Source organism: Leopardus geoffroyi, chromosome D2 (genome assembly GCF_018350155.1).
Source record: "Leopardus geoffroyi isolate Oge1 chromosome D2, O.geoffroyi_Oge1_pat1.0, whole genome shotgun sequence".
Lineage (NCBI taxonomy): Eukaryota > Metazoa > Chordata > Mammalia > Carnivora > Felidae > Leopardus > Leopardus geoffroyi.
This window is the reverse complement of record NC_059334.1, coordinates 35,930,739-35,957,266: the sequence shown is the minus strand read 5'-3', so window position 1 is coordinate 35,957,266 and position 26,528 is coordinate 35,930,739. Positions and strand designations below refer to the sequence as shown.

Sequence of the window (26,528 nt, the reverse complement as noted above, 5' to 3'; positions counted from 1 at the left end):
CTACATTAAACATTTCTAAAATTTCTAAATTTTATACAATAAGCATATAATAGTTGATAACCAAAGAGAAAAGACTCTTTAAAGAAAATGAAAACAATATTATCTCTCCCTGTTTGAAGCATATCACACAAATAAGATATGAATAGAAAATTAAGAAAGAAAATCAATTAAACTCAATTATTAATCTATGTATGCATATATACACTAAATAAAAGAAACAGTGAGGCAACTAACAAGCCTAAGAGGTCCAAAAAAATATCTAATTGCAGATCCAGCACCATCACCCATTACCAGTGTGACTTTGGAAAATGACTTAACCTTTGTACTTTAAGAGATCAAGAGATTACGAACAGACCCTAATCAGAAATATTAAACATACAATGTTTTGTAAATCAGGATGACAGAATTCTTAAAATGGTAGAATTGGAAATGACTTGAATGGAAGATTTAGTACAATTCCTCAACTGACAGCTTAAGAAACAAAGGTTTGAGAGTTAAATAAATTTCAGAAAGCTATTCTGCAACAGAATTCAACAAATAACCCAGAATGCATAGCAGTTAAGAATGCTGGCTCTGGAATCAAACTGCCTAGATTCAAATCAGGGATTTACAACTCACAGCTATGTGACCCTGTATTAGTTACTTAACCTCCTTGGGCCTCATTATTTTTATCTGCAAAATGCAGAGAATACTAGCTCTTACTCCACAGGCTTATTAAGATTACATGGACTAAAACATGTAATGCTTTTGTAATAATGCTTGGCAAATACAAACTGCTCAGTAAATATAAGCTAATACTGCCATCCTCACTAACTCCTTTCTGCCAGTATTGCGCTAGGCCTGAACTTAAATCATTAGGATAGTCACCTATCAACTAATAGTTAAACCCACTCTTTTTTTTTTTTTTAATGTATATTTATTTATTTTGAGAGAGAGAGAGCAAGCGAGCAGGGGAAAGGCAGGGAGAGAGAGTATCCAAACCAGACTCCATGCTCAGCGCAGAGCTCAGCTTGACATGAGACTGGATCTCACAAACTGTGAGATGGTGACCTGAGCTGAAATCAAGAATCAGACACTTAACCGACTGAGCCACCCAGGTACCCCCAAACCCACTCTTAACTCAACCTTTGGGTTAATATGAAATAATTATGAATATTTGAAAACAGCTGTAAAATCTTATTAAGGTTTTGCTCAAGATGGAATTACCTTTCAGGGAAACAACAATGTAATCAAAGAACAAACTGAAAAGTAAAATAACAATAGTGATTCCAATTAATCGGTGTAGACTTCAACTCAACCTGAGTTTCTCATATAAAGACTTCCTTAATATCAAGTTTAACTAAATAAAAATATTTCAACAGGAGCATATGAATATTTTAAAAAATATGTTATAGGTTGATGATAATTATTGTTGACATCTAAAAGTACTTCTAGGGGTGCCTGGTTGGTTGGTGGAGCATGAGAATCTTCATCCCAGGAATGTAGGTTCAAGTCCCACGCTGGCTGTAGAGGTTACTTAAAAATAAAATCTTAAAAAAAAAAAAAAAAAAAAAAAAAAAAGTACTTCTATACCTTAACAATTAACTTGGGAAATTTTCCTAAAGTGACAGGCACAGGGCGCCTGGGTGGCTCAGTTGGATAAGCTTCTGACACTTGATGTCGGCTCAGGTCATGATCTTACAGTTTGTGAGATTGAGCCCCAAGTCAGGCTCTCTGCTGTCGGCATGGAGAATCCCTGAGAATCTCCTACTTGGGATTCTCTCTCTCCTTTTCTCTCTCTAAAAAAATAAATAAACTTAAAAAAAAAAAAAAAAGTGAGAGGTACCAATAACTGAAAATAGACAAACCATCCTGGTGGTCTTAATTATACAAACGCGTAAGAGACCAAAATGACTTTCAAGTTATCATTATGCAATCTTTAGAATACAAAGGATATATGAACAAAATGAAAACTTTACTTTTTTTTTTTTTAAGTGGGCTTTGTGCCCAGCACAGAACCCAATGCAGGGCTCAAACTCACGACCCTAATGTCAAGACCTAAGCTGAGACCAAGAGTCTGATGCTTAACTGACTGAGCTACCCAGGTGCCCCAAAAACTTTACTTTCTGTGTGTTTTCAGAACCAATGTTGAGGTTCATATGATTATAGTAATTTAAATATGCTGGATTTTTCTTGTAGTTTCACTCGATCATGTGTAATCTAAAATACTAGAGTATAACCTGAAGTAATTGTCTTATTTAAAAACCATATACTGTCTTCAAAAACCATACATTCGAATGCCTCTAAAGGAATTTAGAACTGATTAAACTTGATTCATGAACACAAAATGTGCTCTTTTTGAAAGTTATTACTGATTTGGCATACAGTAAAATTTTTTTAAATTATAATTTCCAAGTGACCATATCCCAAGACAAAAAAGAGGGGGAAGAAGGGTGACTGGGTGGCTGAGTTGGTTAAACATTGGACTTCATCAGCTCAGGTCATCAATCTCCCAGTTCGTGCGTTTGAGCCCCGTGTCAGGCTCTGTGCTGACAGCATGGAATCTGAAGCTTGCTTTGGTTTTTGTGTCTCCTTCTCTCTGCCCACCCTCCTCCCCAGCTTGTGCATGCTCTCTCTCAAAAATAAACAAATCATTAAAACTTTTTTTTACAAAAGAGGGGAAGAGATTTTTAAAAATTATATAGTAAATATATTCTCCTTAAAACAATTAAACATTATAGTTGAACTCAAGCTAAAATAACATTAAATCCAATTTTACCTAATAAAGCTTACTTATTATACATTTAATACAGACAAATTCTATCAGTTTGCAGATCCATAAGCCAGAGCATAAAATTAACTTTTATGAAAGTAAGAAGACTAAACTATAATGTAGAAGAATGAAGTTTACTTTGGGCATTTAGCTCTGCAGTTTGTAGTATTTAGAACTATGCAGCTTTTTTTCTAATCCCATTTTTATTTTTTAATCCTATTTTTAAATCTTTTCATCAAATTTTCTCTTTCTTTTTCTAAACGTTTGTTTATTTATTGTTTAGAGAGAGCATGAGTGGAGGAGGGGCAGAGAGAGAGGGGGACAAAGGATCTGAAGCAAGCTTTGTGCTGACAGCAGAGAGCCCCATGTGGGGCTCAAACTCACAGTGAGATCATGCTTGAGATCAAGAATCGGATACTTAACCGCCTGAGCCACCAGATGCCCCGTTTACCTTCTTAAGCACAGAGCATTGTTTCCAAAACGTCTATGAAATCTGGTATAATTTCAAAAGTTACAAAGACCCTGAACCAATTTCTACCAACCATTTTTGAAACTCCAGCAGTGATTCTTTACTATTTTGTTATGTCCTACTTCTGAGCAGTAGAGTTTGATGCAGCACATTTGAAGAAATTAAATTGCCTTCTTAGTTACATCATCATTCTTTTGGCTGCACTTCAGTTCAGGGACGTTTTTTGCTGTCCAGATCATGCAATCTCATATGCTATTAAAAAAAAAAATTGTCATGTATACCAAAGAACCCACACTTTTTCTGGCTCCAACTTGCCTTTAAACTAAGACTCCCACTGGCAGGATGCATCTAATTCTATACCACATCCAGAACCATCACAGCTCAATGAGTAAGAATCTAATTAGACAATATTGCTCAGTTTAAACCCTCAGTTGCAGTAAAATGTTTTACACAATGATGATAATTTAGTAGTAAATTTGATGAGGGGTTCTTGATCTGGCTGCATGCCAGTACAAAGAAATATACCAGCAAAGAAGTATATAAATTCTAATTCTTATTCTAATCACTAAAATGATATTTGGAAAGACTAGTAGTTTGATATATTGATTGGTAAAATCTTTATTTCTAAATAAGCTACACCTCCAAATCAAATCAACATGATGGAAAATGAGAAACTGGCTCAAGATTTCAAAACCCATCACAATATTGTGAAAATATACTGAATTTGGACTCAAAATTTAATGTATAGTTTTGGCAATCTTTGACTTTCATGACAATATTACACTGATAAAACTGACATTGATTTAATTTAGTCTCGAAGTTCCAAAGTAAAACCAATTTGCAGACATTTTCAATAACTCAGTGATACGGCGTAACTTACAAGATTTGAAATTAGCAGAATTCGTGGTTCTCACCTCCTACTAGATAGAATGTCTTACCTGTCAAGAATTTTAAGAGAACAAAGGATCAAGATATTAGATACTACCTCTCTTGTCCACTGCGACAATTACTCACCTAAGCCCACAATAAAAATTTAAGACAAATATAAATATAGGTCACTGACTCCACAACACTCTTTTGAGGTACACATGATAAAAACTATTTTATGGTGAAAGACTGTGATGAAACTATTGTAACCAAGTTTTCCTAGTTTCTACTATCCTAAGCAAGAGCAAAGATAAACTCATATTATGTTACATTCTGTACTGAAGTGATTTTATTACCAGGAAGACCCAATGTGTAGGGAAGTAACAGAACACTTCAATATGGAGACATGAAATCTAGACTCAACTAGAAGGTTAAGCTTAAGATCCAGTGATGACAGTGCTGTGTATGGGGGGGGGGGGGGGGGGGGGCGGGTGGAGAGCCTAGGAATATTCACACAAGTCTGTCACAAATTCATATCCAATACTCATGTGACAAATTACCAACCAGTGACAGAGGCAGCATGTAAACACTGAATTGTTCTCCAAGCGTGCCTGGTCCATGCTCTCCAATTTTTGTTAACTTCTGGATTTCTCAAAGGTAAGAGGACAGTAAAACCTAAAGTAAGAATTACTGTCATGATTAATGGCTGTGTTAGATTCACACTATGTAACACCATATATTACATCAGGCCAGAAGGTAAGAATTTTCAAAGAATGTCCACTTAATATGGTCATTCTTATAAGACAAAATAATAATATTCATTAGAACATCTGTGATTCAACAATTTCTCAAAAACAGTGTTTAAATTTCAATTCTCAGAAAAGCCATGAAAATGTTTCCAAATCAACTATGGCAAAGTTTTGAAAACGCATTGAGGATTTAGTGGTTAGCAAAATACACTTTTACAAGTAGTTGTGCAATGTGAGAGTTTTTACAGAATGCAGAGTACTACTGAAATCAAAACTGATTTATCTGTGATAAACAAATAAATAGTAAAAATAAAATAAGTTTTAAAAAATAAACAAAAATGGATTTATCTAAGTATATCTGCAAGTTCTGCCACTGTGGTCATGACGGCTTCTTCTTGTTTTAGGGAAAATGCTCTACCACAAAACTGATTTTCTTTACAACTAAGGGACAGTGAGAACTGTCAAAGGGAAACAATAGTAACCATTAGGCATTTAATATGTTAATTATACAACTCCAGGGGTGCCTGGGTGGCTCAGTCAGTTAGTCTGACTTTGGCAGGGGTCCTGATCTCGCAGTTTCTGAGTTGGAGCCCTACATCAGGCTCTGTGCTGACAGTTCAGAGCCTGGAGCCTACTTTGGATTCTTTGTTTCCCCTCTCTCTCCCCTCCCCCCCCAAAGATAAGTAAACATTAAAAATTATACAATTCCATTTAATAGTTTCTTTAATGTTATAGTAATATTAAGATGTAACCTTAGAGAGAGTTCTATTTCAGTTCCATTCAGTAAATTTTTAAATGCCAAGACTATTATTTAGAGCTAAGTATAAAGGCAAGGTCTTTAGAGAAATCTGTCTGGTGAGGGTAAACAGAGATATAAGCAATAGTAATACTACGTAACTTCCAACTAAATATCATTTGTATTAAGTTAAAAGGGAGTTAATCTTTTGACAACAGTTAAAGCAAAGAATTCATCTCTCCTTTGAAGAAATAATTACTAGTCCGCTAAGCATTTGAAGATGACAGTCTATATACATAAGCTAATTGAAAAGTTTTTGCAATAAAGTACATTTTCACTGCATGACGATTAAATAGTAGATACCTGTTTAGAGAAGAAACACTTGATCAAAAGTTTGTTTTGAAATGGCCAACAAATGTGCAAAACATACAGTCAAATAAAAAGTTGCAAAAGTAAAACAACATATGAAACATAGCTAAAGCCAAAGACTTCTTGAAGCCACGTTATAATTTAACAATTACAAAAGGAAATTAACTTACTTATACTAAAGTGAACATAAGTACTGCAATCATTATTTTTCTGGCACAATTATTGTTTTGGTACTGTCTTCTATAAAAAGCATTTGTGTACCCACCTATCCCAGTTCTGTTTACTGACAACTACAAGCATCCTCTATTTCTTATTCTTCTAGATTACTCTCCTAAAAATATTATTTATACAATATATACAAAATTGCATTAATACTGGTCCTGCAAATGTATCAAAAGAACTTCTTCAATTTTCAAGAGGTGACTCCAATCCTGGAGTTACGGGTGAGAGAAAGAGCTGGTACTCCTGGGCTGCAGTGATTTCACGTAGACAGCTGGCCCTTGAACAACATGGGTTTGAACTGCACAGGTCCACTTATATGCAGACTTGTTTCCCGATAAATATGGTACTGTAAATGTATTTATTTTCTCCTCCTTATGATTTTAACATTTTCTTTTCTCTAGCTTACTTTACTATAAGGATACAGTATATAACACACATAACATACAAAATGTGTTAATCGTTTATGTTATCAGTAAGGCTCCTGGTCAACAGGCTATTAGCTAAGTTTTTGTAGAGTCAAGAGTTATAGGGGATTATGACTGCATGCTTCCAACCTCCTGGTGTTCAAGGGTGAACTGCAGTTTTATAACCCTTTTAACCTGCATTGATCATATTTTTACCCTGTGGTCAAAATAATGTGTCAACTCAAATTGTCAAAGCGGAACCAGTCAATACTGAGTCTCTGTAAAACCTAAGCGTCCAAATTCGTCTGGTATTTAAAGTAAACTTGAAGAAAAAATACAAAGACAAAAACACGCTATTACTGTTAGTAAAAAACCCAAAATGATACCTTTATGTTCAGAATCACCCCCTTCACTATCTTTTCCAAACATCACTTCCTTTTTACTACTTCCCCCCAGTCTTTACGGCAAATCAATGTTCAACACCGCCCCAGATTATTAAAACGATCCCCTATTCACAAATGAGAAAGCCCCATTATCCGAGCACATTACCCTAGGGATCTTCGACGTTTTCAAAGACACCTGTGAAAATGCCAAAGCCCTAAATTAGATCCCCCAGGGCTCTTTTTCTTTCTTGACCCCGTTTCTCTTTTTAAGGCCCTTCAGGTCAGACGACTTCCTAGCGGACAGCTCCTCCCTTTTCCAATCAAACCTAAATCCTTCCCCTAATTATCACCCCCCACCCCCCGACTCTGGTCAGCTACCTCATCATTCACACCCGGGTTCCGTCGCTCGCCAGGCAGCAACACTGACCGTGTTCCTGGCTCCTACGGTGCCTCGCCCCCACTGCCAAATCCTGGAGCATCTCTTTCTCCAGTCCCGCATTCACGCGGGACCCCTTCGATCTGCTTCCCTCACTATTCGGCTCTCAAAACCTTCCAAGCCCTTGTCTCTTCAAAGCCATCTCTCCCTCAGTCTCCCACTCTCCCACTTCACCTCAGGCTCTCGGCTCAACAGCCTCCATTTCCCACAGATTCCATTCTAGAGCCGACTCTCCAGGCTCCCTCAACCGTCTCCTGTGGCCCCTCCAGACCCCAGTCCTTGGGAGCCCGGGCTCCGCCCCTGACTCCCAACTCATCCTCGGCTGCAGGCGACCCCAAACCCCGCTCTCGTCAGGCTCAGCTGCCGCTCACCTCTGCGGTCCGGGTCGGGCTCCCCCGACCCAACTCCGAGTCGGCGTCCGAGCCGCTGTCGGAATCCCGGGCCCTCCGGGCCTCGCCGGAGTGAAGCTCTCCGAGCGGCGGGGGCGGAGCCCGGGGAGGAGAGCCCGAGTGGAGACGGGGGCGGTGGCGACTGCGCGCAGGCATCGCTTCGGCCTGTCTCTGCCGCGCCGGGAGCCACTTGAATCCGAACCGGAACTGCTTCGGGAGGAGGGGCCGTACCGGAGGGAGGCGGAGCCTACGGGCGGGGGTGGGGCCCAAACCGGAAGGTTCGCGGGACTCAAGCTGGGCTGGGGGAAGGAAAACCGCAGCAAGGAAGTCTGAGAGCGCATGCGTCAGGCCCAACGCCAAAGGGGGAGAAAATAAAGGGCTGGTGAAGTTGGGGTGGGGCCTATGGGATTAGTAAATGGGGTTTGGGAACAAGAAATTACCTAATTCCTTTGGAGGGAGCCAGCTCCTCTGCAAGAGCCAATATCCAGGGATCATTGTTACCATTTATTGCCTTTACTTTCTGACAGCGCTTATGCCAAATGTTATATAAATATCTCACTTAATCCTTGTGCCAACTCTCAGGGTGTTATAACACAGAACTGCCAAGAAACCTACCTGAGGTACCGCAGTTAATACATGCCGAAGCCAGTATTCTTAAATCTAACAAGATTCTGTACTCTTCTCATTCCATTACCAGAAAGTACCTAACCTGGCCTAGAATTGGCAGAAACCAACTCCAAAGCCACCTGTGACCTGAGCTCCAAACCCTCCTTGATCTTGCTTCCCCATCAAGTGCAGGGCAGACTTCGGAGGCTCTGATGGGATGGAGACAGGTTGGGGGGGAGGGGACAAGAGTGCCTACTGCTCCCGTGGGATGCCCTGCTGTAGCCTTTACCCTCAGGCTGGACTCAAGGCCAGAGGCAGTTGGGAGCCTTCCCACTGATGAGGAAGCATAAGGCACGCTGAGGGCAAAGCACAAGCTAACAACACCCCCCACCCCCACCCCCGTGGGATATATGTGACATTCCTCAGGCACTTTCAGGCTGTCTGAGAACAAAATAAAGGACAGTAAACAAATGGTCAAGGGGCACCTAGATGGCTCAGTCACTTGAGTTTCTGACTTCCACTCAGGTCATGATCTCATGGTTCGTAGGTTTGAGCCCCACCACGGGCTCTCTGCTGACAGCTCAGAGCCTGGAGCCTGCTTCGGATTGTGTGTCTCCCCCTCTTTCTGCCCCTCCCCCACTTACTCTCTGTTTCTCTCTCTCAAAAATAAATAAACATTAAAAAAAAAGAAAACAAATGGTTAAACTGAGACTCTCCATCATTTTACAAATTATAAGAAAAAGGCAATCTTATCAATAGTTTTATCTCCAGGAACTCCCTACTGTCTTAAAGATAATGCTTTGCTAGAGGGAAAAACAACTTTAGTTTGACAATAGCTAGGCCTTCAGTAATCTGTGAGTCTTAGCGTATGGAAATCTCTTTAAGAAACTTCCTCTGGACTTTACCTCCCTCAACTCCATAGTATATAACCAGTGACTCTTCATAGCTCTTTCTGCCCAGGGTCCTGTCCCCAGGCTTTAATAAAATCACCTTTTTGCACCAAAGATGTCTTCAAGGATTCTTTCTTGGCCGTCAGCTCCAAACTCCCACCACCTCAAAACCCCATCACCACAGCAAATCATATTCCTCCCAACCCATCAGGGCCTTCACGAACTCACCTGAGAGCGGGCAAGGCATCTTACCTCTTTTGCCCATAACTGCCTCTGACAGGAGGGCAGATATAGAGCTTTCTTAGTTTCTGTTGTGGGGACAAAAGCCCTTGTAAGCAGGGGAATCTCCCTCCCATCCCCAAAATGTTTCTATTTTTTTTTAAATGTTTATTTATTTTTGACAGAGAGACAGAGTATGAGCGGGGGAGGGCAGAGAGAGAGGGAGACACGGAATCTGAAGCAGGCTCCAGGCTCTGAGATGTCAGCACAGAGCCTGACACAGGGCTCGAACTCACAGACCGCGAGATCACGCCCTGAGCCAGAGTCGGACACTCAACCGGCTGAGCCACCCAGACGCCCCCAAAATGTTTCTGATGACAGTCCTTTTGGCTCTTCAGAAGTCTAGGGCAACATTCACTTCCCTTCTCCCCCCTTTGATATACACAGTCCATTTCAGCTTTCTCTTTTGAGAAATCAGCCATCTTCAGTACAGAACCATTGTTCAAACCTTCCCCCACAAACCCCATGGCATCCTTGAGATGAAGTCCTCCTTGCCTCCTCTCCACATTTCTCTGACTCCACAACCCTCGAAACTTTCCCTGGGCTGCATAATCCAGAGGCTCACTCAGTAGCCATATGGTTCCCACCCAATTGGTAGCCCACCCAGACCTGAGGAGCTTTTTTTTATCACTCATCCTTGGAATCAATCACCCCTCTCCACCCTGGATCTCTATTTAACTCAGTCCTCAGAACTAAATAGCCTTCCTCAGGGCCCAAATCCTCTTAGTTCAACAAATGTTGAATGTCATTTAATCCTCACAATTCTTTGAAGTAATTGCAATTATCCTTACTTTACAGATGAAGAAACCCAGGTGGAGAAGTAAAATAACTTGCAGAGATATGATGGATTCTATGTTGTCATGGAGTTTGGGGTTAGGGGAGTAACTTGGGGGGAAAAATGTCCTGTTCTCTCTGGAGGCCCCACGACTTGCTGAGTCACTTGCTTCTGTCCCACCTGTCCCTGCCAATCTCCAGGAAGGAGAAATGACACTGGAGAGGCAGAAGAGGAGTGACCGCGGAAACAGAGGGCTGGGTGGGCTGGCCCATGGCTGAAGCCTCAGTCCCAGTGCTGAGGGGAGATGCCGAAGCCACGCCTTGCCCCAGCGTTCTGGAACTGGAGGAGCTCCTGAGGGCAGGGAAAGTTTCTTGCAGCCACGTGGATGAAGTTTGGCCCAACCTTTACATAGGAGATGCGTGAGTGATAGCTCGTCGGAAAGGGTGTGGGGATAGGGGACAAGGAGAGACAGTTCTTGGGCTCTTTACCAGAGATGAGGGGTTGGGTGGCACAAGGAGAAATAGTTCTGCTCTGCACATCTCAGGCCAGGGACTGACTCTAGGACTCCTGTGTACTGGGGTGAGTGCAGTGATCAGATGTGACCACCAGGGGGAGGAAAGCTTTTGCCTGCCTGGATGTTTGGAGCTCCCAGAGGATTCTGAAATCTTCTGATATATCCTGGACAATTGGCGAGTCTCAGGGACAGAGGCCTGGGGAATGGTGCTTTCTGGTATGACATGGGATGGACAGAGAGCTCCCCTTCCTGAGTCCAGCCTCCTCTGGACACAGAGTGGGTGAGGAAGGTGAATCAGGGAAGGTGTCATTAAACATTTGCAAATTAGAAACAGGTAAGAGGTGGTGGCCACAAGAGGCCAGATGTCCGTGGGAGGGCATGGGGCAGGAAAGGAGGGGCAGCTGGATTCCAGAGCTGAAGCAATTCTTTCCTTCCTGTCTTGGCTAAGGCAGGAGCAGATCACCTCAGGTAGCAAAGAGGGTCTGAAGATAACTCCCTATACCACCAACCCTTCCACCAGAAAGCTCTGAGGGCGGGGCTCAAGTTTACTGGGTTCCTTCTTGGCTCCCTTTGGATATTGATGGCTCTGTCTCTCTGAAGCAGGGGGCCAGACAAAACCTCTCTTCTGGACCCCATGGCTTAGCCAGCAACCAGCCCCATTCCTCCCCTTCCTAGGGCCACGGCAAATAACCGCTTTGAGCTATGGAAGCTGGGCATCACCCATGTGCTGAATGCAGCCCACGGCGGACTCTACTGTCAGGGCAGCCCTGACTTCTACGGCAGCAGTGTGAGCTACCTGGGCGTGCCAGCCCACGACCTCCCCAATTTCGACATCAGTGCCTACTTCTCCTCAGCAGCTGACTTCATCCACCGTGCCCTCAGCACACCCGGGGGTAGGAGTGGGGTCTGAACTCATATTCCAACCTGCTCAGTCACTGGGGGGCAAGATATCAAGTTTCCCCTCAAATATCGGTGCCCTCCCATTTCTAGTTTTTCAAAAGCCTTCAGGTTTTTAAAAATCCTCTGCTCAGTGCTACTACAATTTATCCAACTTCATTGCTTCATAGACAGGGAAACTGAGGCCTAGAATACAAGGTCATGTCACGAGTTAGGAGCAGTCCTGGGACTGAAAGCCAAGTTTCACAAATAGCAGAACAGTTCTTTCTCTGCATCATTCAGCTTTGAGAAATTGCCATTTAGTAACTAGATGTCTGGTTTCTAAAGTATTTTCAAATGGAAAAGAAAGCAAACTTTAAAAAAAAATTTTTTTTAATGTTTATTCATTTATGAGAGCCAGAGACAGACCATGAGTGGGGGAGGGGCATAGAGAGAGGGAGACACAGAACCCAAGGCAGGCTCCAGGCTCTGAGGTGTCAGCACAGAGCCCAATGCGGGGTTCAAATCCACAAACTGTGAGATCATGACCTGAGCTGAAGTCGGACACTTAACTGACTAAGCCACCCATATGCCCCTAAAAAACCAACAATCTTCTAATACCCAGGGTAGAACAAAGGAGGCTGGGGAAGCTGGAGCCCGCACTCTGTGTTCATCCTGGGTAAGGGCCATGCCCCTTCTTACCTGACCCTGGGCAAGCCAGTGTCCCTCTCTGGACTTCAGTTTCTCATCTATGTGACAGGAAAGACAAGACTATGACTCACAGCACTCTTTAACATCCAGAGCACTTTGACATTCATTTTACAAGCATTCATTTACCAGCTATTTATTATTTTTTCTGTGCCAGGCACTGAGCTAGGTACTAAATCCACACTTAGAGAAGACAGGATCCCTGCTCTAATGGAACTTGCCATTATATGTTTTGTGGAAAGATGGTCAAAATGTGGAGTATTGTGGGTACTATTCCTTTGAATGGGTAAATGTGAAGAGACGTGGGAGACCAGGGACAGGGCAAGGGTGCTCAGTCCAGAGGACCAGGAAGTGAGGAGACTTCCCTCTACAGCAGTATTCACTGGGCCACATGCAAAAAGAATGAGCTGCTCTGTGATTCAAGTGATACCATGAGTGGTCAGGAAAGCCTGTACAAGGAAATCATGTCTTAGCTGAAACCTGACAGATGAGTACTAAACATTAGTCAGACCATGAGCTAGAGAAGCTATAGGTAGTTGGAATAGCATGTTCTAGGGCTGGAGGCCAAAGACCATAAGAGCTTTAAGGAACTGAAAGTTACCCAGTGTTCTTAGATCTGAAGGTTGGGGTGAGACAGCCTGAGATGAAGCTGTAAGGTTAGCAGGGGCCAGCTCATGGAGGGTCTTGTAAGCCGTGTGTTTAGGAGTTTGGACCCTATCCCAAGGGGAGGCAAAGGGTGTTGATATACCCATTTGACTGATCAGGAAACTGGGAACCCTAAAGGCTGAATGGTTTGCCCAGGGTTACATAGTACACCCAAGGCAGAGCGGGGAAAGGAACTTGGGTCCCTACCCCTGCCCTTGGGTGGGCCAGCTGGTGGGAAAGGGTCTTTCACCAGGATGTCTTCCTCAGCCAAGGTCCTGGTGCACTGTGTGGTAGGGGTGAGCCGCTCTGCCACACTGGTGCTGGCCTACCTCATGCTACACCAGCAGCTATCCCTGCGCGAGGCAGTGATCACCGTGAGGCAACACCGATGGGTCTTCCCCAACCGAGGCTTCCTCCACCAGCTCTGCCAGCTGGACCAACAGCTGCGGGGTGCAGGCCGGAGCTGAGGGGCCAGGTGAGGGCTGGGCAGGGAATGAGGGGGTGAGGGGCAAGACTGGGTGTAGTTAAGAAGTGAGAGATCAGGTCAGGGCTGGATGGGGAACCAGGAAAGGGAAGGCCCATGAGGGCTGGCAGGGGACATGGAATGGGACCAGTTCAGAAGTGGGTTGTCAGGGCTATGTGTAGCCAGAGAGAGGGTTGAAGGGGCCTGGCTAAGGCAACCTTCCAGAAGGAGCCTTTCTCCTGCAGCCTACTCGTGTTCTTCAGACCCCTGAGAGGATGGAAATGTTAGGAAGGAAAGAGGTGGAAAGCATATAATGGAAGAGGTGAGGCCTTCTTACCTGGTTCTGATGTGGCCTGCCCTGCTTCCTTGGCCAAAAGCCAGTGGGGGCTCACCTGAACCCCACTAAGGCAGCAACACAGCCAGTCCTGACACCTGTGGGCTGTCTGGACATTCCCACACCTCTGCATACCTCCTTCCCAGGTCCAGACCCCAGCTCCAGCTCTGGGGGGAAAATGGGGCTACAGCTGTCACTCCAGGCTTAGCTAATTTTCACATCAGCCCTGCCTCACCCTTCTCACAATGGAGAAGGAGTACAGGTACTCCTGCCACCAGCCATGGCCTCCTTACCTGAGCCCAGCTTGATATAAAGTTCTCCTGCCATCATGCCATTCCATTCCTTGCCTCAGACCCAGTACCCCACTCCCTACCTGTCCTCCCCCAATCAATCTGATCTCAGAGATCCACAGAAGCAGCCTCCCTAACTTCATTCCCTCTCAGGTTCTGAGGACCCCTGTAGGACATTAAAGGTCTATCCAGCTCCTTTCTACTTCCGTTTACCCTCCGTCCTGCGGCCCCATGTGCAGTGCATTCAGAGCATTAACAGATGGTCCTTAAGTTACAGAAGAGGAACAGATCCTCAACACTTCCTCCCCCAGGTCCCCGCACTCCTGATGGGGGCCTCCTGTATCCCCAGCTGCCTAGTAGAAGGAGTTGGCTGCTCCCAACAGCAACACTGCTTCTCAGGCTCCCGGCCCACAAACGGTCACCGAGGTGCTACTTCAATTTCTTTGGCATCAGCCCTGTTTTCCTCCAGCTCAGCTGGGAGGCCACAGGGACGTCTCTTCCTGTGGTGGAGTGGCTGTGCTGGCACCAGCATTGTGAGGGAGCTGCGGTGTCACCTGCCCTTCTTCTCTCACCATGCTGAGGCTGGGTCTGTTTTGTCTGTCCCCAGTAGCCCACCTGCCTCACATTCACATCCCCCTTGAGGGCCATCAGCCAGGGAGCTAAGCCTCCTACCCATGCTGTGCCTTCCCTCATCTCTCCTCAACCCTGACTTGGGCTCTGTGCCTCAGTGCCCACTGGCTCAGAGGGCTTGCCAGCTAGGGGTGGGTGATGGGCCTGGGCTCTCTTGGGAGTTGGAAAAGTGGTAGCTTTCTCCTACCAAGAGCTTCCCAAGATGTGGACTGAATTTCCCTCTGCCCTGCCCCCCACTAAAAGTTGTTCTTGTTTCTGAACTGGTAACTGGCACCACTGCCAGGGAGCCATGTAGCAACACTGACCCCTTCCTGATACTTTCAGAAGGATGAGCATCTTGGGGATGGGGATCAGAGCAGGACGGAGAGATAGGTTTAGAGTTTGGGGGTGAGTGTAATGGAAGAAAATTAGGGTTATAGCCGTGGTTGGGATTAGGCCTAGGGCTGAGCTGGGTGGGAAACCACTGTGCGGAGCTCTGTGGGTATGCGGAGCCAAGAGGGAGACAAGAATGGCATGTTGCCATCCTGCTCTCTCCTCTAAACAGGTTTCAGGAAACTGGTGGAAAGCAGATCTCTGATTATGCCCAACTGCCCCACTTCCTTGGCTTGGAACCCTTAAATGCCCTGACCTCCAACTTCAGTATCTCTCCATCAGGCGGCTTGGGGGAAATCAGTTGGGCTGCAGCACTGCACACTTCCTTGAGGTGCCACCCACCAGACAGCCTGTGCTACTGGAGTCCCCAGGAGTTGTGCAGTGTGCAGCCTATATGGCCATACACAGCAGACCTAGGGACTCCAAAAGATGAGGGGGCCTTTCTCTCCATGAGCCCTAGGCCCCAGACCTGCCTTATTTCTCCCAGCACCTGTACCCACTTGACCTTACATAGAGGACTCAAGGCAGAGGCAGGTTTAGATGGCAGTTCTTGCCTCTGCCCTGACAAGTCCCAGCCATTCTGGGACTTGGGTTGCCTGCCTATAACATGGAGCTCATCTCTTCCCCAGAGCTGGTCATTACTCCCTGCCGCAGGGCTGTGCCACTTTGCTGCCCTGGCACTGGTCCTGTTGGTGCTGCTGGAGGCTCTGGCCCAGGTGGATTCCAAGAAGATGGTAAGAACCCAGTGTGGAGTCCGCCCTAGAGCCTGCTACTCCATCTGCTTCCTCCCGCTGCCTGCACTCCCTGCCAGCCACTGTCTTCAGTCCCTGCAGGTGGGAATGGTCTGCCTTCTCAGCCAATCCTGAGGCTCCTTAGGCAGGGGCTCCAAGTTTCCTGGGGTGGGAGGATGGGAGGAGAGCGGGAGGGGATTCTAAGTGTTCATGATTGCCCTTAGCCATAGCTGCCTCCACCAGCTCTCCCCAGGGCTCAGGGGACCCCAGCAGGGGCTGAGCCCTAGCTCCCTGGAGTTCAGACTTCAGAGTCACCCTGTAGGTGTGGCCGCAGGTGTGCATATGTCTCTGTGTGTGTCTGTCATCTGGGAGTGTGTGTGGAGGAGTCCTGAAGTATATATGAGAAGGGTATCTGGAGAGCAGGAAGGATTCTTAACAGGCCTAAATCCAAGGTCCTTAACTGTGGCCTTGGAAGGACCTAAAACACCATCTTGCTGACCTCAAGGGACAGGGAGACCTGGGTTAGGAATACTTTCTGGAGGAAAGAGGAGCCTGGCAGAGGGCAGAGTGGCTTCTGGACACACAGCCTCTGATGGCAGGCCAGCGCAGGTCTAAAGGCCTGCTCTGAACCCCACTTACAGCTTTAAGTGTACCCACACTTCCCTCAGCCTGGGTCTTCTAGATCTTAATCCTGGGCCAGTCCTGTAATCCTCAGCTCCCAACTAAGCACCCCTGGACCTGGGTTCTGATGTTGACATCACTGACAGTTTGTGTCTGGTTTTGGCTAGTCTCTTTTCTGTCCTCCTCCATGGAAGATCCTTCTAGCTCTAACCTTCTTCCCATCCTTCATACCACCCTCGAAGGCCAAGCGAGCTTTTAAAATGGCTTATTGGATCTTCTTTCTCCCTGCTCCACATATGCATACACACCATAGCAGACCCCTGCGAGCTGCCTCCACTCCCAGCAAGGCCAGATGCCTGGCTGGGCTTGGCACTGACCATGCCAGGGACCCAGTGGGTGAGTTGGGAGTGTCAGGGGGAGGCCAGAAGAGGGGAGCAGCACATCATGCTTTATAATTAAACTCAAATCAAAAAATAGAAACAGCATCAAGTGTGCGGAGACAGGCAGCTGGAAGCCGGCAGCACAAAGTGGCCGTCAGAGAAGACCACAGCCTGGGCCAGATATCCCCACAGGTGGGTGAGTGCCCCTATTTCAGGGGGGCCGCAGAGCATGCTGAGTCATGAGGGTCAGGGCACCTGTGTCTATGTGTGTTGTGGAGGGACTGGGTTAGATTGGAGGACAGAGTGGGCTAGAGATACAGGCACAGACAAGAGCAGAATAGTCAGAAAGATGTGGGCTCGAATCCTATATCCCATGCTTACTGGCCGCGTGACCTTGAACACGTTGCTTAATCTCTCTGAGCCTCAGTTTCCTCATCTGTAAAATGGGGATGATAACGTTATCTGCTTTATAAGGGTACCGTGATGATCCAATGAGAAAATGTAAGCATTTAACTCTGTCTGGTACACAGTCCATCCTTAGTAGGTGGTGAATATAATAACAATTATTGCTGGACAGAAAAAAAACCTTAAGAGACACAAAGAAACAGAGACTAAGCCTCACTGTCCTGGGGGAGGTTACCCTCTACCCAGGATATGGCTGAGGCTTGAAAGGGTAAGAGTAATAATAGTAGTAATGATAATAATAGTAAGATGCACCATTCTGGAGGTATCTACCATAAGGCAGACCCTGTGGGAGGTGCCTTACATTTAGTATTTCATGAAATTCTCACAGCAGCCCCGTGAAAAAACTGGCTCGAAGAAGACCATACAAACACCTGACCTGAGAACTGCCCAGATCTGTCCTCCTCCAGGGCCTGTGTGCTGAGTGCAGAGCCCCACTGGCAGCTCATGTTGGCTGCCCGCCTGCCACCCTCCCCGAGGCTTCCTTTACCAGACTCCTCACTCGTCTTGCCCTGAGATCTCTGGCCTCAACTCTCCTGTGGCCACAGTCCCATCTGGTCTGCTTGGGGAGGAGGAGGGGGAAGCAGAGAGCCTGGGGAGGAGGGAAGGCCAGGGGGACGTCTGGAGCTTCAGCTGAGGAGGTGGATGGCAAGAACTGCCCTCCGCCCCAAGGAGGCCTGTGCCTTGGCCTGCCAGCAGGCAGAGTGGTGTGTCAGGGGCTGTGGAGGAGCATGAGCTCCTACGAGAGGCTGGGGAGAGCAGCATAGACAGGAGGAGGGACACACATAAAGACAGAAAACAAATACCTAAACTTGTCAACAGCGGCAGCACAAGAGCAGAGAAACCACTGCCCACAGAGGCAGGTATTCAGCTTAGGGAGAAGACACAAGAAGGAGGCAGAATGAGGGCCAGAGTGAATGAGGAGAAGAGCCAGGCCTGACCTGTCCCTACTAAATGTTGGGCGCATGCTTCACTCTGTGGTGGCCAAGGAGATGTGGGAGGAGGAGTCAGTCCAGGTCCGGGGGCAGCAGAAACCAGAGGAGCTGCTGTAGCCACTGACTTCCCTTCCTTGGATGTGCCTGAAGCTTGAAGGATGAGTTCTTGTGCAGGGGGCTGGACCCCCAGTAGGATAGAGTGGACAAATGTGGGGTACATCTGTGAGCATCAGGAATGAGAACCTAGGTGGGACCAGACAAGGAGTACCCCAAAGTCCAAGGAAAAGGCCCCCATTCTTCAGACTTGGGTCTAAGGCCCCTCGGAGATTGAAACATGGGCTGTGGCCTAACAGCCCCAATTCCTGATCCCTCTGCTGGTTCCGCCTCTTCCCAGGAGACCCCTTGGGACCAGCTCTGTGTCAACCAGAGCCTGGCTGCCTGCTCCCTGGCACAGCTGGACTGCGATGCACCCAATGGCCACAGGGTGGCGGAAGTACCCCACGCCAAGCTCAGAGGCCAGTGTGGGTCTGCCAGGCTTCCCAGAGCTCCATCTCCTGCAGCTCCAGCTGCTGGCGGCAGACCAGTGTGGCTGTTGGACAACCCTGGGGCCCAGGGCTTTCTCCACCCCAGCACACTATGCCACTCCCTACCCTGTAGCTACCGCAAACCCAGCCACTGCTCTCATTCTCAGGTCACACCCCCAGGGAATCCTAAAGTCAGGCAAGGCCAGGATCTTAAACATTAGACAGACCATCGGCCAGACAGGAGCAAAGACTTGCTGGAGGCCACCAAATGAGTTATGGCCATGCTGTCCTCCCTCCCTCCAAAGTTCTCTTTCCACCACTTCAGGTAGCTTCCATTGGACATGGGAAGCTCAGGGCCAAAAGCCTTTCATCCCAAAGAGATGCCAAGCAGAGAGGGTTTGAAAGGACTGTGCTTCAGTCTACAGCAGCCTAGGTCTGCTCTCAGACCCCACCCCCACAGGCTCCAAGGGAAGGACCTGGAATTCTAGCCGCTTCACAGCGTTTGTGTTCTGGGCGGAACCTGCCCCAGCCCAGTTCCGCTCATGTGCTGAGTCCTGTCCCTGTACCCACTCCCCCATTCCTGGCCCCAGACCATGCCCTAGGTAGGTGGCAGGCCATTCAGCCTGCCCTGAGAGGTCACAGTGGGGGATGAAGGGGAAAGCTGGGTCTTCACTTCCACCCTGCCCACCAGCTACCCGCTGGGTGAGCTTGGCCAAGCCAGTGGCCTCCTGGGTGCCCATTTCTCTTCCTGGTCCTGGAACTGCCTACCAAAGAGAAAAGATGTTCTTCCCAGTTTGTACCTTCCCTAGTTACTGGTTGAGGGGGCCAGGGACAATTAGCCAAGATAGGCACTCCTTCCCAGCACAGCACCAGACCCAGGTTCTGGTGCCACAGATAACCCAGCTCTGCAGGGTCCCGGACACCCTCAGCCAGATGACTCCTGACACAACTCACCCTCCCTGGGTGAGGCCTGATCTTCAGCACTGGCCTGAGTCATGGGGGTAAGGAGGAAAATCCCAGGGCCTATAGGCAGATGTGTGACCCCAACACTAGGCTCTCATGTAGAGACAGACGGATTAGTAGTGACCATTCTCTGGAGTCCCCAACGATGGCAAGTGGAAGGCTTAGAGACAGAACTGAAGGAACACAACTGGATGGAAAACCCAGCCTTGCTACTTATCACCCATATGGCTTTGGGCATCACTTAAAAATTCTCTCTGACCTTCAGCTTCCTCCTACGTAAAATAGGGAACTACCTACCCCAAGTGAGGCCTCAGGCCTATAAGAGCATCAGTTTACTTAGCACAGAAATACCAACAAATGTCAGTTCATGGCCCAGGCCCTCTTATTCCTGAGATGGGCTCTGCCCTTCAAGCACCTGAAACTGGGAGGGAATGGGGACCTGGGGAAGTAGCAGAGGAGGGAGCTTGAGATGAGCTGCCAGGTTGTGGGGGCCTTCGTAGGTGCCCTCTGAGAGCCACAGTCATCTGAAGTCCTCATCCCTATAAAGTCCCAAGTACCTGTGACTTAAGGGACAGGCTCTTCACTGACTAGTCGTTACAAGCAGGGAACTCCGAGGGCCCCTTGGCCAAAGCTTCCACCATCAGGGACCTCTGGAAAGTGCAGGAGAGAGCTTCTCAGCTTCACAGGGGTGACAAGGGATTGATTCCCTTGTTCCCTGGGGAAAGTGTCTAGGCCTCAGCCCCACCTGAACTGGTTAATAACCTCATCCAAAATAACTGAGGCCCTTTTTGCAGCATCCCAGTGGCACCTGGGAACTGCACCATGCCTGGGCCTTTCCATCAGCTTGACCCACAGGTAGGGATCCTGCCCCCAACCACCACAGTGTCCACTGTGTTTCAGAATGAACTCGCTGCAGAAGCAGGACCTCCGGAGGCCCAAGATCCATGGGGCAGTCCGGGTGTCCCCCTACCAGCCACCCACACTGGCCTCCCTACAGCGCCTGCTGTGGGTCCGTCGGGCTGCCATGCTGAGCCACATCAATGAGATCTGGCCCAACCTCTTCCTAGGAGATGCGTAAGTACTACCCACGGTGGAAGGTAGAGGGGACAGAAGGAGAGCCTCTCCCAGAGTCCTCCAGGGGCAGAGGTGGCACCCTCTTTGCCTCCCACCATTTCTTTCCACATGTTCCTTTCCTTCTGTATTACTATTAATTTTAGCTGTGGAAACAGAATACACATAAGAAAAGTGCATAGAGGGGCTCATTCAGTTGAGTGTCCGACTCTTGATTTCAGCTCAGATCACGATCCCAGAGTCTTGGGATTGAGCCCTATATCTGGCTCTGCTCTCTCTCTCCTTCTGCCCCCTCCCCCACTCACACACATGCACTCTCTCTCTCCCCCTCTAAAATTAAAAAAAAAAAAAAAAAGAGAGAGAGAAAGAAAAGAAAAAGAAAAAAAGAAAAGTGTATAGAGCACGTATGAACCGTTTCGCCATCCAGGACAAGAAATAGGACATTACTTATGCCCTAGAAGTCCCACTCATCATAATCCCTTTCCTTGTAGATAACTACTAAGTATTGAAATAATTATTTCCTTGCTTTTCTTTATGGTTTTAACACCTATATACCTGACAATGTAGTTAGTTTTGTTTGTCTTTTAAAGTCATATGAATGGAATCCTATTGTGGATCCTTTGTGCCTGGCATCCTTTGCTCAGTGTTGTAAAATTCACTTGCATTATATGCAGCTGAAGCTCAGTCATTTTGCATTGCTGCATACTATTTGTTTGTATGACTATCCCATAGTTTATCCATTCTATTGTATGTGGGCATTTGAGTTGTTTTCACTTTTTGGCTATTATGAACAGTGATCCTAGGAACAGTCTAGTACATGGTTCCTGGGAATACACACACCAAGTTTCTATAGGGTGTATATGTATAAAGAAAGTAGAATTGTGAGTCATTTCCCCAAAAGTTTTCCTAAAATTTGGAATATATGGATGAATATATGTGGATTTCAGACATTTTCCTTAATATTTAGAGAATATGGTTCAATATCTTATAAATAATATGGCAAATATGCTTTCCCCGCACCAGATAACCAGTTATAAAATCCTTGTTGACTTTTTAAAAAATACACACACACGGGGCATGTAGGTGGCTCAGTCGGTTAAGCATCCTACTTGCTCAGGTCATGATCTCGCAGTCTGTGATTTCAAGCCCCGCATCGGGCTCTGTGCTGAGCGCTCAGAGCCTGGAGCCTGCTTCAGATTCTGTGTCTCCCTCTCTCTCTGCCCCTCCTCCGCTTGTGCTCTGTCTCTTTCTGTCTCTCAAAAATAAATAAACATTAAAAATAAAAATATACAGACATAAATGCTTTGTTACATTTTTTTTTTTTTTACAGAAATGATACCTCTTTCTAGTCCCATTTTGTAATCTACTTTATGTAGAAAGATTTTTTTTAAAGCTTTTTGAATGGAACCACACATCCTTTGAAAACATTTTAAAAATTTTTTTTTTTCAACGTTTATTTATTTTTGGGACAGAGAGAGACAGAGCATGAACGGGGGAGGGGCAGAGAGAGAGGGAGACACAGAATTGGAAACAGGCTCCAGGCTCTGAGCCATCAGCCCAGAGCCTGACTCGGGGCTCGAACTCACGGACCGCGAGATCGTGACCTGGCTGAAGTCGGACGCTTAACCGACTGCGCCACCCAGGCGCCCCTGAAAACATTTTTAAACAAGGTTCTGTATCCTGCATTCTTTTTAAGTTTATTTATTTATTTGAGAAAGACAGAGACAGTGCTAGTGAGGGAAGAGCAGAGAGACAGGGAGAGAGAGAGAATCCTAAGCAAGCTCTGAGCTGCCAGGGAAGAGCCCAATGTGGGGCCAGAACTCACAAAACTGTGAGATCATGACCTGAGCTGAAACCAAGAGTCAGACGCTTAACTGACTGAGCCATCCAAGCGCCCCAATGTAGCCTGCATTTTTCACAGGTGCTCAATATAGCACAAACACCTTTCCTTGTTTACCTGCAACAATCTACAACATTTTAGTGGTTGCATAGTATTTCATTTAGATATACCATACTCAGTCTCCTATTACAAGATAGTGATTTTTTCCAATTTTTCACTATCTCGAATATCATTAGGTCCAATTTATATATGTCTGTGGGCACATTTTGGGTTTTTTTCAAGTTCCTAGAAGGGGACTTGCTGAGGCAAAGGATGTATATATTATGCATATATTTTTAAATTTTTTTTTGTTTATTATTTTTGAGAGAGAGAGAGAGAGAGAGACTGAGAGCAGCAAGCAGGGAAGGGGCAGAGAGAGAGGGAGACACAGAATCGGAAGCAGGCTCCAGACTCTGAGCACTCAGGACTGAGCCCGATGCAGGGCTCGAACTCACAGACCGTGAAATCATGACCTGAGCTGCAGTCGGCCACCCAACCGACTGAGGCACCCAGGTGCCCCAATATATTATGCATATTTTTAAGGCTTCTGATGCATGTGGCCAAACTGCCCTCTAGAAAAGTTGGGCTGCATGAAATGGAGTCTGGATCATCTGGGCCTGTTCACTGTTTCCAGTCTCACACTTGGAGGAGGGGTGGCAGAGGAGGGAAGGGGACAAGTTCCAGCCCAGCCAGAGGTGACCCAATGAGACCTGCCCCACCTCTCAACGTCCCCATGCCCTCCCTGCAGGTACGCAGCCCGGGACAAGAACAAGCTGACCCAGCTGGGCATCACCCATGTCGTGAATGTTGCTGCGGGCAAGTTTCAAGTGGACACAGGTGCCAAGTTTTACCGCGGAATGCCCTTGGAGTACTATGGCATTGAGGCTGATGACAACCCCTTCTTCGACCTCAGTGTCTACTTTCTGCCTGTTGCTCGATACATCCGGACTGCCCTCAGTGTTCCTAAAGGTGAACTGCTGGGGAAGACACTGGGGTGGAGGTGCGGGTAGGGATGGTGGTGAGGGGGTGGGATCTGGGGCACTTTTCCCAGTAGCACTGGTGGGTGGGGTGTCCAGAGTTACAAACATCTTCAACAACCTTCCCACCCCATGGAGCAAATACCTACTACCATTTAGTGAGTGTCCCCTTCAGGGGACCAACAATCACAGACATAGCTAAGGTCTGATGTGGTTCAAGGTAACCATCCCTCAGTAAGAGGTAGGGCGTTGGGCAGAAGGTACACAACCTAGCAAAGGCTAAACAGACCCCTCTAAGATGAGGCCTTGGCATAGGGCTGCAGGGATAGAGGAGAGGGCAGAACTAAGGGGTTAAGGGACACTCCCTCTAATCAACCACAAATCCAGGGGACTCCAGGAATACTGTCCCCTCTCCCACCCTTTACAACAGGATGGCAGAGTTGGAAAGGATGCCAGAAGAAGCACCTTGGACCTGGAGAAGGGAATTCCAGCTGTTAACCTTAGCTGGGCCACTAAATTGCTCCGTGACCTTAAGCCAGTCCCTTTCCCTCTCTGGGCCTCAGCTGCCCCATCTGACTGTAAGAACATTGTCAGTATTCCAGGGTGCTGTGATAGGTGGGCTGAAGGATGGCCAGAAGCATCTCCAATTCCCGCTGGGGTGGGTGGTCAGTGTGAGGGCAGGTAGCTGACGCTAGGTTGGGTCTTTCCAACAGGCCGTGTGCTGGTACACTGTGCTATGGGGGTGAGCCGCTCTGCTACAGTTGTCCTGGCCTTCCTCATGATCTGCGAGAACATGACGCTGGTGGAGGCCATCCAGACGGTGCAGGCCCACCGTGATATCTGCCCCAACTCGGGCTTCCTCCAGCAGCTCCAGGTTCTGGACAACCGACTGGGGCGGGAGACGGGGCGGCTCTGACTTGGTGAGCAGCCAGAAGCCCTGACCTTCTGGCCAGCATGGCCCAACCCAACCAGCCTGGCCCTGGGGACAGCAGCCTCTGCTGTTTCCAGTGACCTTGAGGTATAAATAGCAAGTGGGGGCTTAGCTGAGGCAGAAGCAGGGAGAATTGAGTGGTGACCTTTAGCAGGTGGATTTCCCTGACCCAATCCAAAGATTCTTTATACAAAAGAGAGTTCAGTCTGTCTCTATAATAAAATGTTCATCATAATAAAGACAGGAGATCTTCTGGTGGTTTGTGGGGGTGGTGGCTTACTTTCAGGATGGCCATGAGAGTCCAGAAGGCTTGCCAGCTCTGAGTCAGCATGTTGGCAGCCTACAGAGAGAGTCTGAGTCCATGTTGAGTCTTCGTGAAGAAAGAGGGCACGTGAGGATCAATTAGTAGTATCTGCCTTGGGTACAAAAGGGAGGAGTGGGAGTACCAGCGCTGAGAATTAGCTGGCCTTTTCCTCATCTTGTCCTCCTCATATCATCACCCAAGAGCAAGGTTGTCTGAATCAAGACCAAGGTTCAGTCCGTCACCATCCTCCTCCATGCCCACCCCATCAAAAAGCGATCATCAAAACTTGCTGTACAAATAACATCTCTTGAATCTTTTCACTTATGCGTACTTTCAAAAGGACAGACTAAAACAAGCACCAACTGAGAGAAGAGGGTCTAGGGAAGAGACAGCCCAAGAGTCCTGGGTGAAGGATGGTTTTATGAAGCAGCAAAACATTTAGTTCCAAGTTTCTTCGTTTTGTGCCCTAATAGCACAATATGAAAAGCCCCAGGTTCCTCAACTGGAGCAAAGTGTCACGGGCTGCTCTCCTCCCACCTCTCAGGCTGCTCCTATTTTAGCCCTTGTCTCTTCCAGCTGACCCTTAAGCTTCAAGGTTTCTCATGGTTCTGGCCACTGCCTCTTCTCTTTCTCACAGTTCTCACTCTGCTGGGGGGTCCCTTTGCCCCCACCCCAGCCTCAGTTCACATCTCTAGGCTGTGACTCCTCTGAGGCAGCCCGGTTTGCTCTCCTGAGCTTCAAACCTCTGTATCCCACTGCCCACATCTATGTGAATACTGCACTTGAATTTCAAACTCAGCTGAGCTTTTCCGCAGCCTCACCCCACCAGCTGAACTCTTCCTAGTTCTTCATTTTCGTGAAGAGTTCTGACAGCCACCATTGCTCAAGTCAGTGATGGGTATCATGTCCCCTCCTACAATTAGCCTATTGATTCTACTTCCTCAATACCTTTGGGACCCGCTCACTTAGCTTCATCTTTGTTGTGAGGATCCAAGTTCAAGCCACCCTCACCTCTCACTGGATCCTTGCAGCAGCCTACTATTGGTCTCTCTGCCTCAAGCCCTGCCCCTCCAATCTCCATACACAATCTTACTAAAATGGAAATCTGATCACATCGCCACTCTGCTTACAACCCCCTAAGTACAAACACCTTGACAAAGTATAAAGATGCTTCATTATCTGAGAAACTTCTTGTATCTCTAGCCTTATCTCTTGTAATTCTGTTTCTATACACACTGTGTAATTAAGAAATGCTAGATCCACTTGCAGTTTCCAGAATGCACCACATTCTCTTACCTCTGGCACTTTGAAACATGCTTCAGGTTGTACCACCTGAGTGTACCACCCTCCCCCACTTTCACTGGGGTCTCTATGAGGTCTCAGTTTAGCAGTTACTTTTGGGAAGCCCTCCTGGACCCTCCAAACCTGAGAGAAGTGCTCCTCTTCGAACCACCAAAATGTCCACCCACCTTCTGTGACATCACCTGTCACTCTGAATCATAATTTACTGGTGCCTTATCATTCTCTTCCAACGGTCTGTTTCTGACCAGGCTTCTTCCCATGGTCTCAAAGCTCCCATGGCTCCCACACCC

At 47.1% G+C, this 26,528-nt stretch overlaps 3 protein-coding genes across 9 annotated transcripts in view; 2 read left to right on the top strand and 1 right to left on the bottom strand.

Moving 5' to 3' along the window:
• The window catches only part of SAMD8 (sterile alpha motif domain containing 8), a 52,131-nt gene extending 44,127 nt beyond the window's left edge, over positions 1-8,004 (bottom strand). The window contains exons 1-3 of one of the 5 annotated variants that reach the window (XM_045439689.1): positions 7,759-7,828; positions 4,102-4,159; positions 3,295-3,473 (exon numbers count right to left, since the gene is read on the bottom strand). Coding sequence is in view for 2 of the 5 variants with exons in the window: in XM_045439693.1 (XP_045295649.1) it covers positions 7,118-7,147; positions 7,759-7,932 (204 nt within the window). In the remaining 3 variants the exon portion in view is untranslated. Of the gene's footprint in view, positions 1-3,294; positions 3,474-4,101; positions 4,160-7,117; positions 7,148-7,561; positions 7,648-7,758 lie in introns of those variants that run through there. The other 4 variants (XM_045439693.1, XM_045439688.1, XM_045439690.1 and 1 more) reach the window with 4 other exon arrangements.
• A 2,592-nt stretch (positions 8,005-10,596) lies between these two features.
• LOC123577295 (dual specificity protein phosphatase 13-like) lies at positions 10,597-11,750 on the top strand. The gene is made up of 2 exons (XM_045439389.1): positions 10,597-10,745; positions 11,516-11,750. The coding sequence occupies exons 1-2, from the start codon at positions 10,597-10,599 to the stop codon at positions 11,748-11,750; spliced, it is 384 nt and encodes a 127-aa protein (XP_045295345.1).
• Positions 11,751-13,342: 1,592 nt separating this feature from the next.
• Positions 13,343-24,871, top strand: LOC123577423 (dual specificity protein phosphatase 13). Of its 3 annotated transcripts, none has more exons than XM_045439695.1 (6): positions 13,343-13,544; positions 15,788-15,892; positions 16,988-17,082; positions 20,675-20,848; positions 23,473-23,693; positions 24,415-24,871. In XM_045439695.1, the coding sequence occupies exons 1-6, from the start codon at positions 13,458-13,460 to the stop codon at positions 24,615-24,617; spliced, it is 885 nt and encodes a 294-aa protein (XP_045295651.1). In that variant the 5' UTR covers positions 13,343-13,457; the 3' UTR covers positions 24,618-24,871. The 3 variants fall into 3 exon arrangements, with proteins under 3 accessions (XP_045295651.1, XP_045295650.1, XP_045295652.1); XM_045439694.1 differs by having other exon boundaries at positions 15,788-15,991; XM_045439696.1 differs by lacking the exons at positions 13,343-13,544; positions 15,788-15,892; positions 16,988-17,082 and adding an exon at positions 19,314-19,413.
• The last annotated feature ends 1,657 nt before the right edge of the window (positions 24,872-26,528 follow it).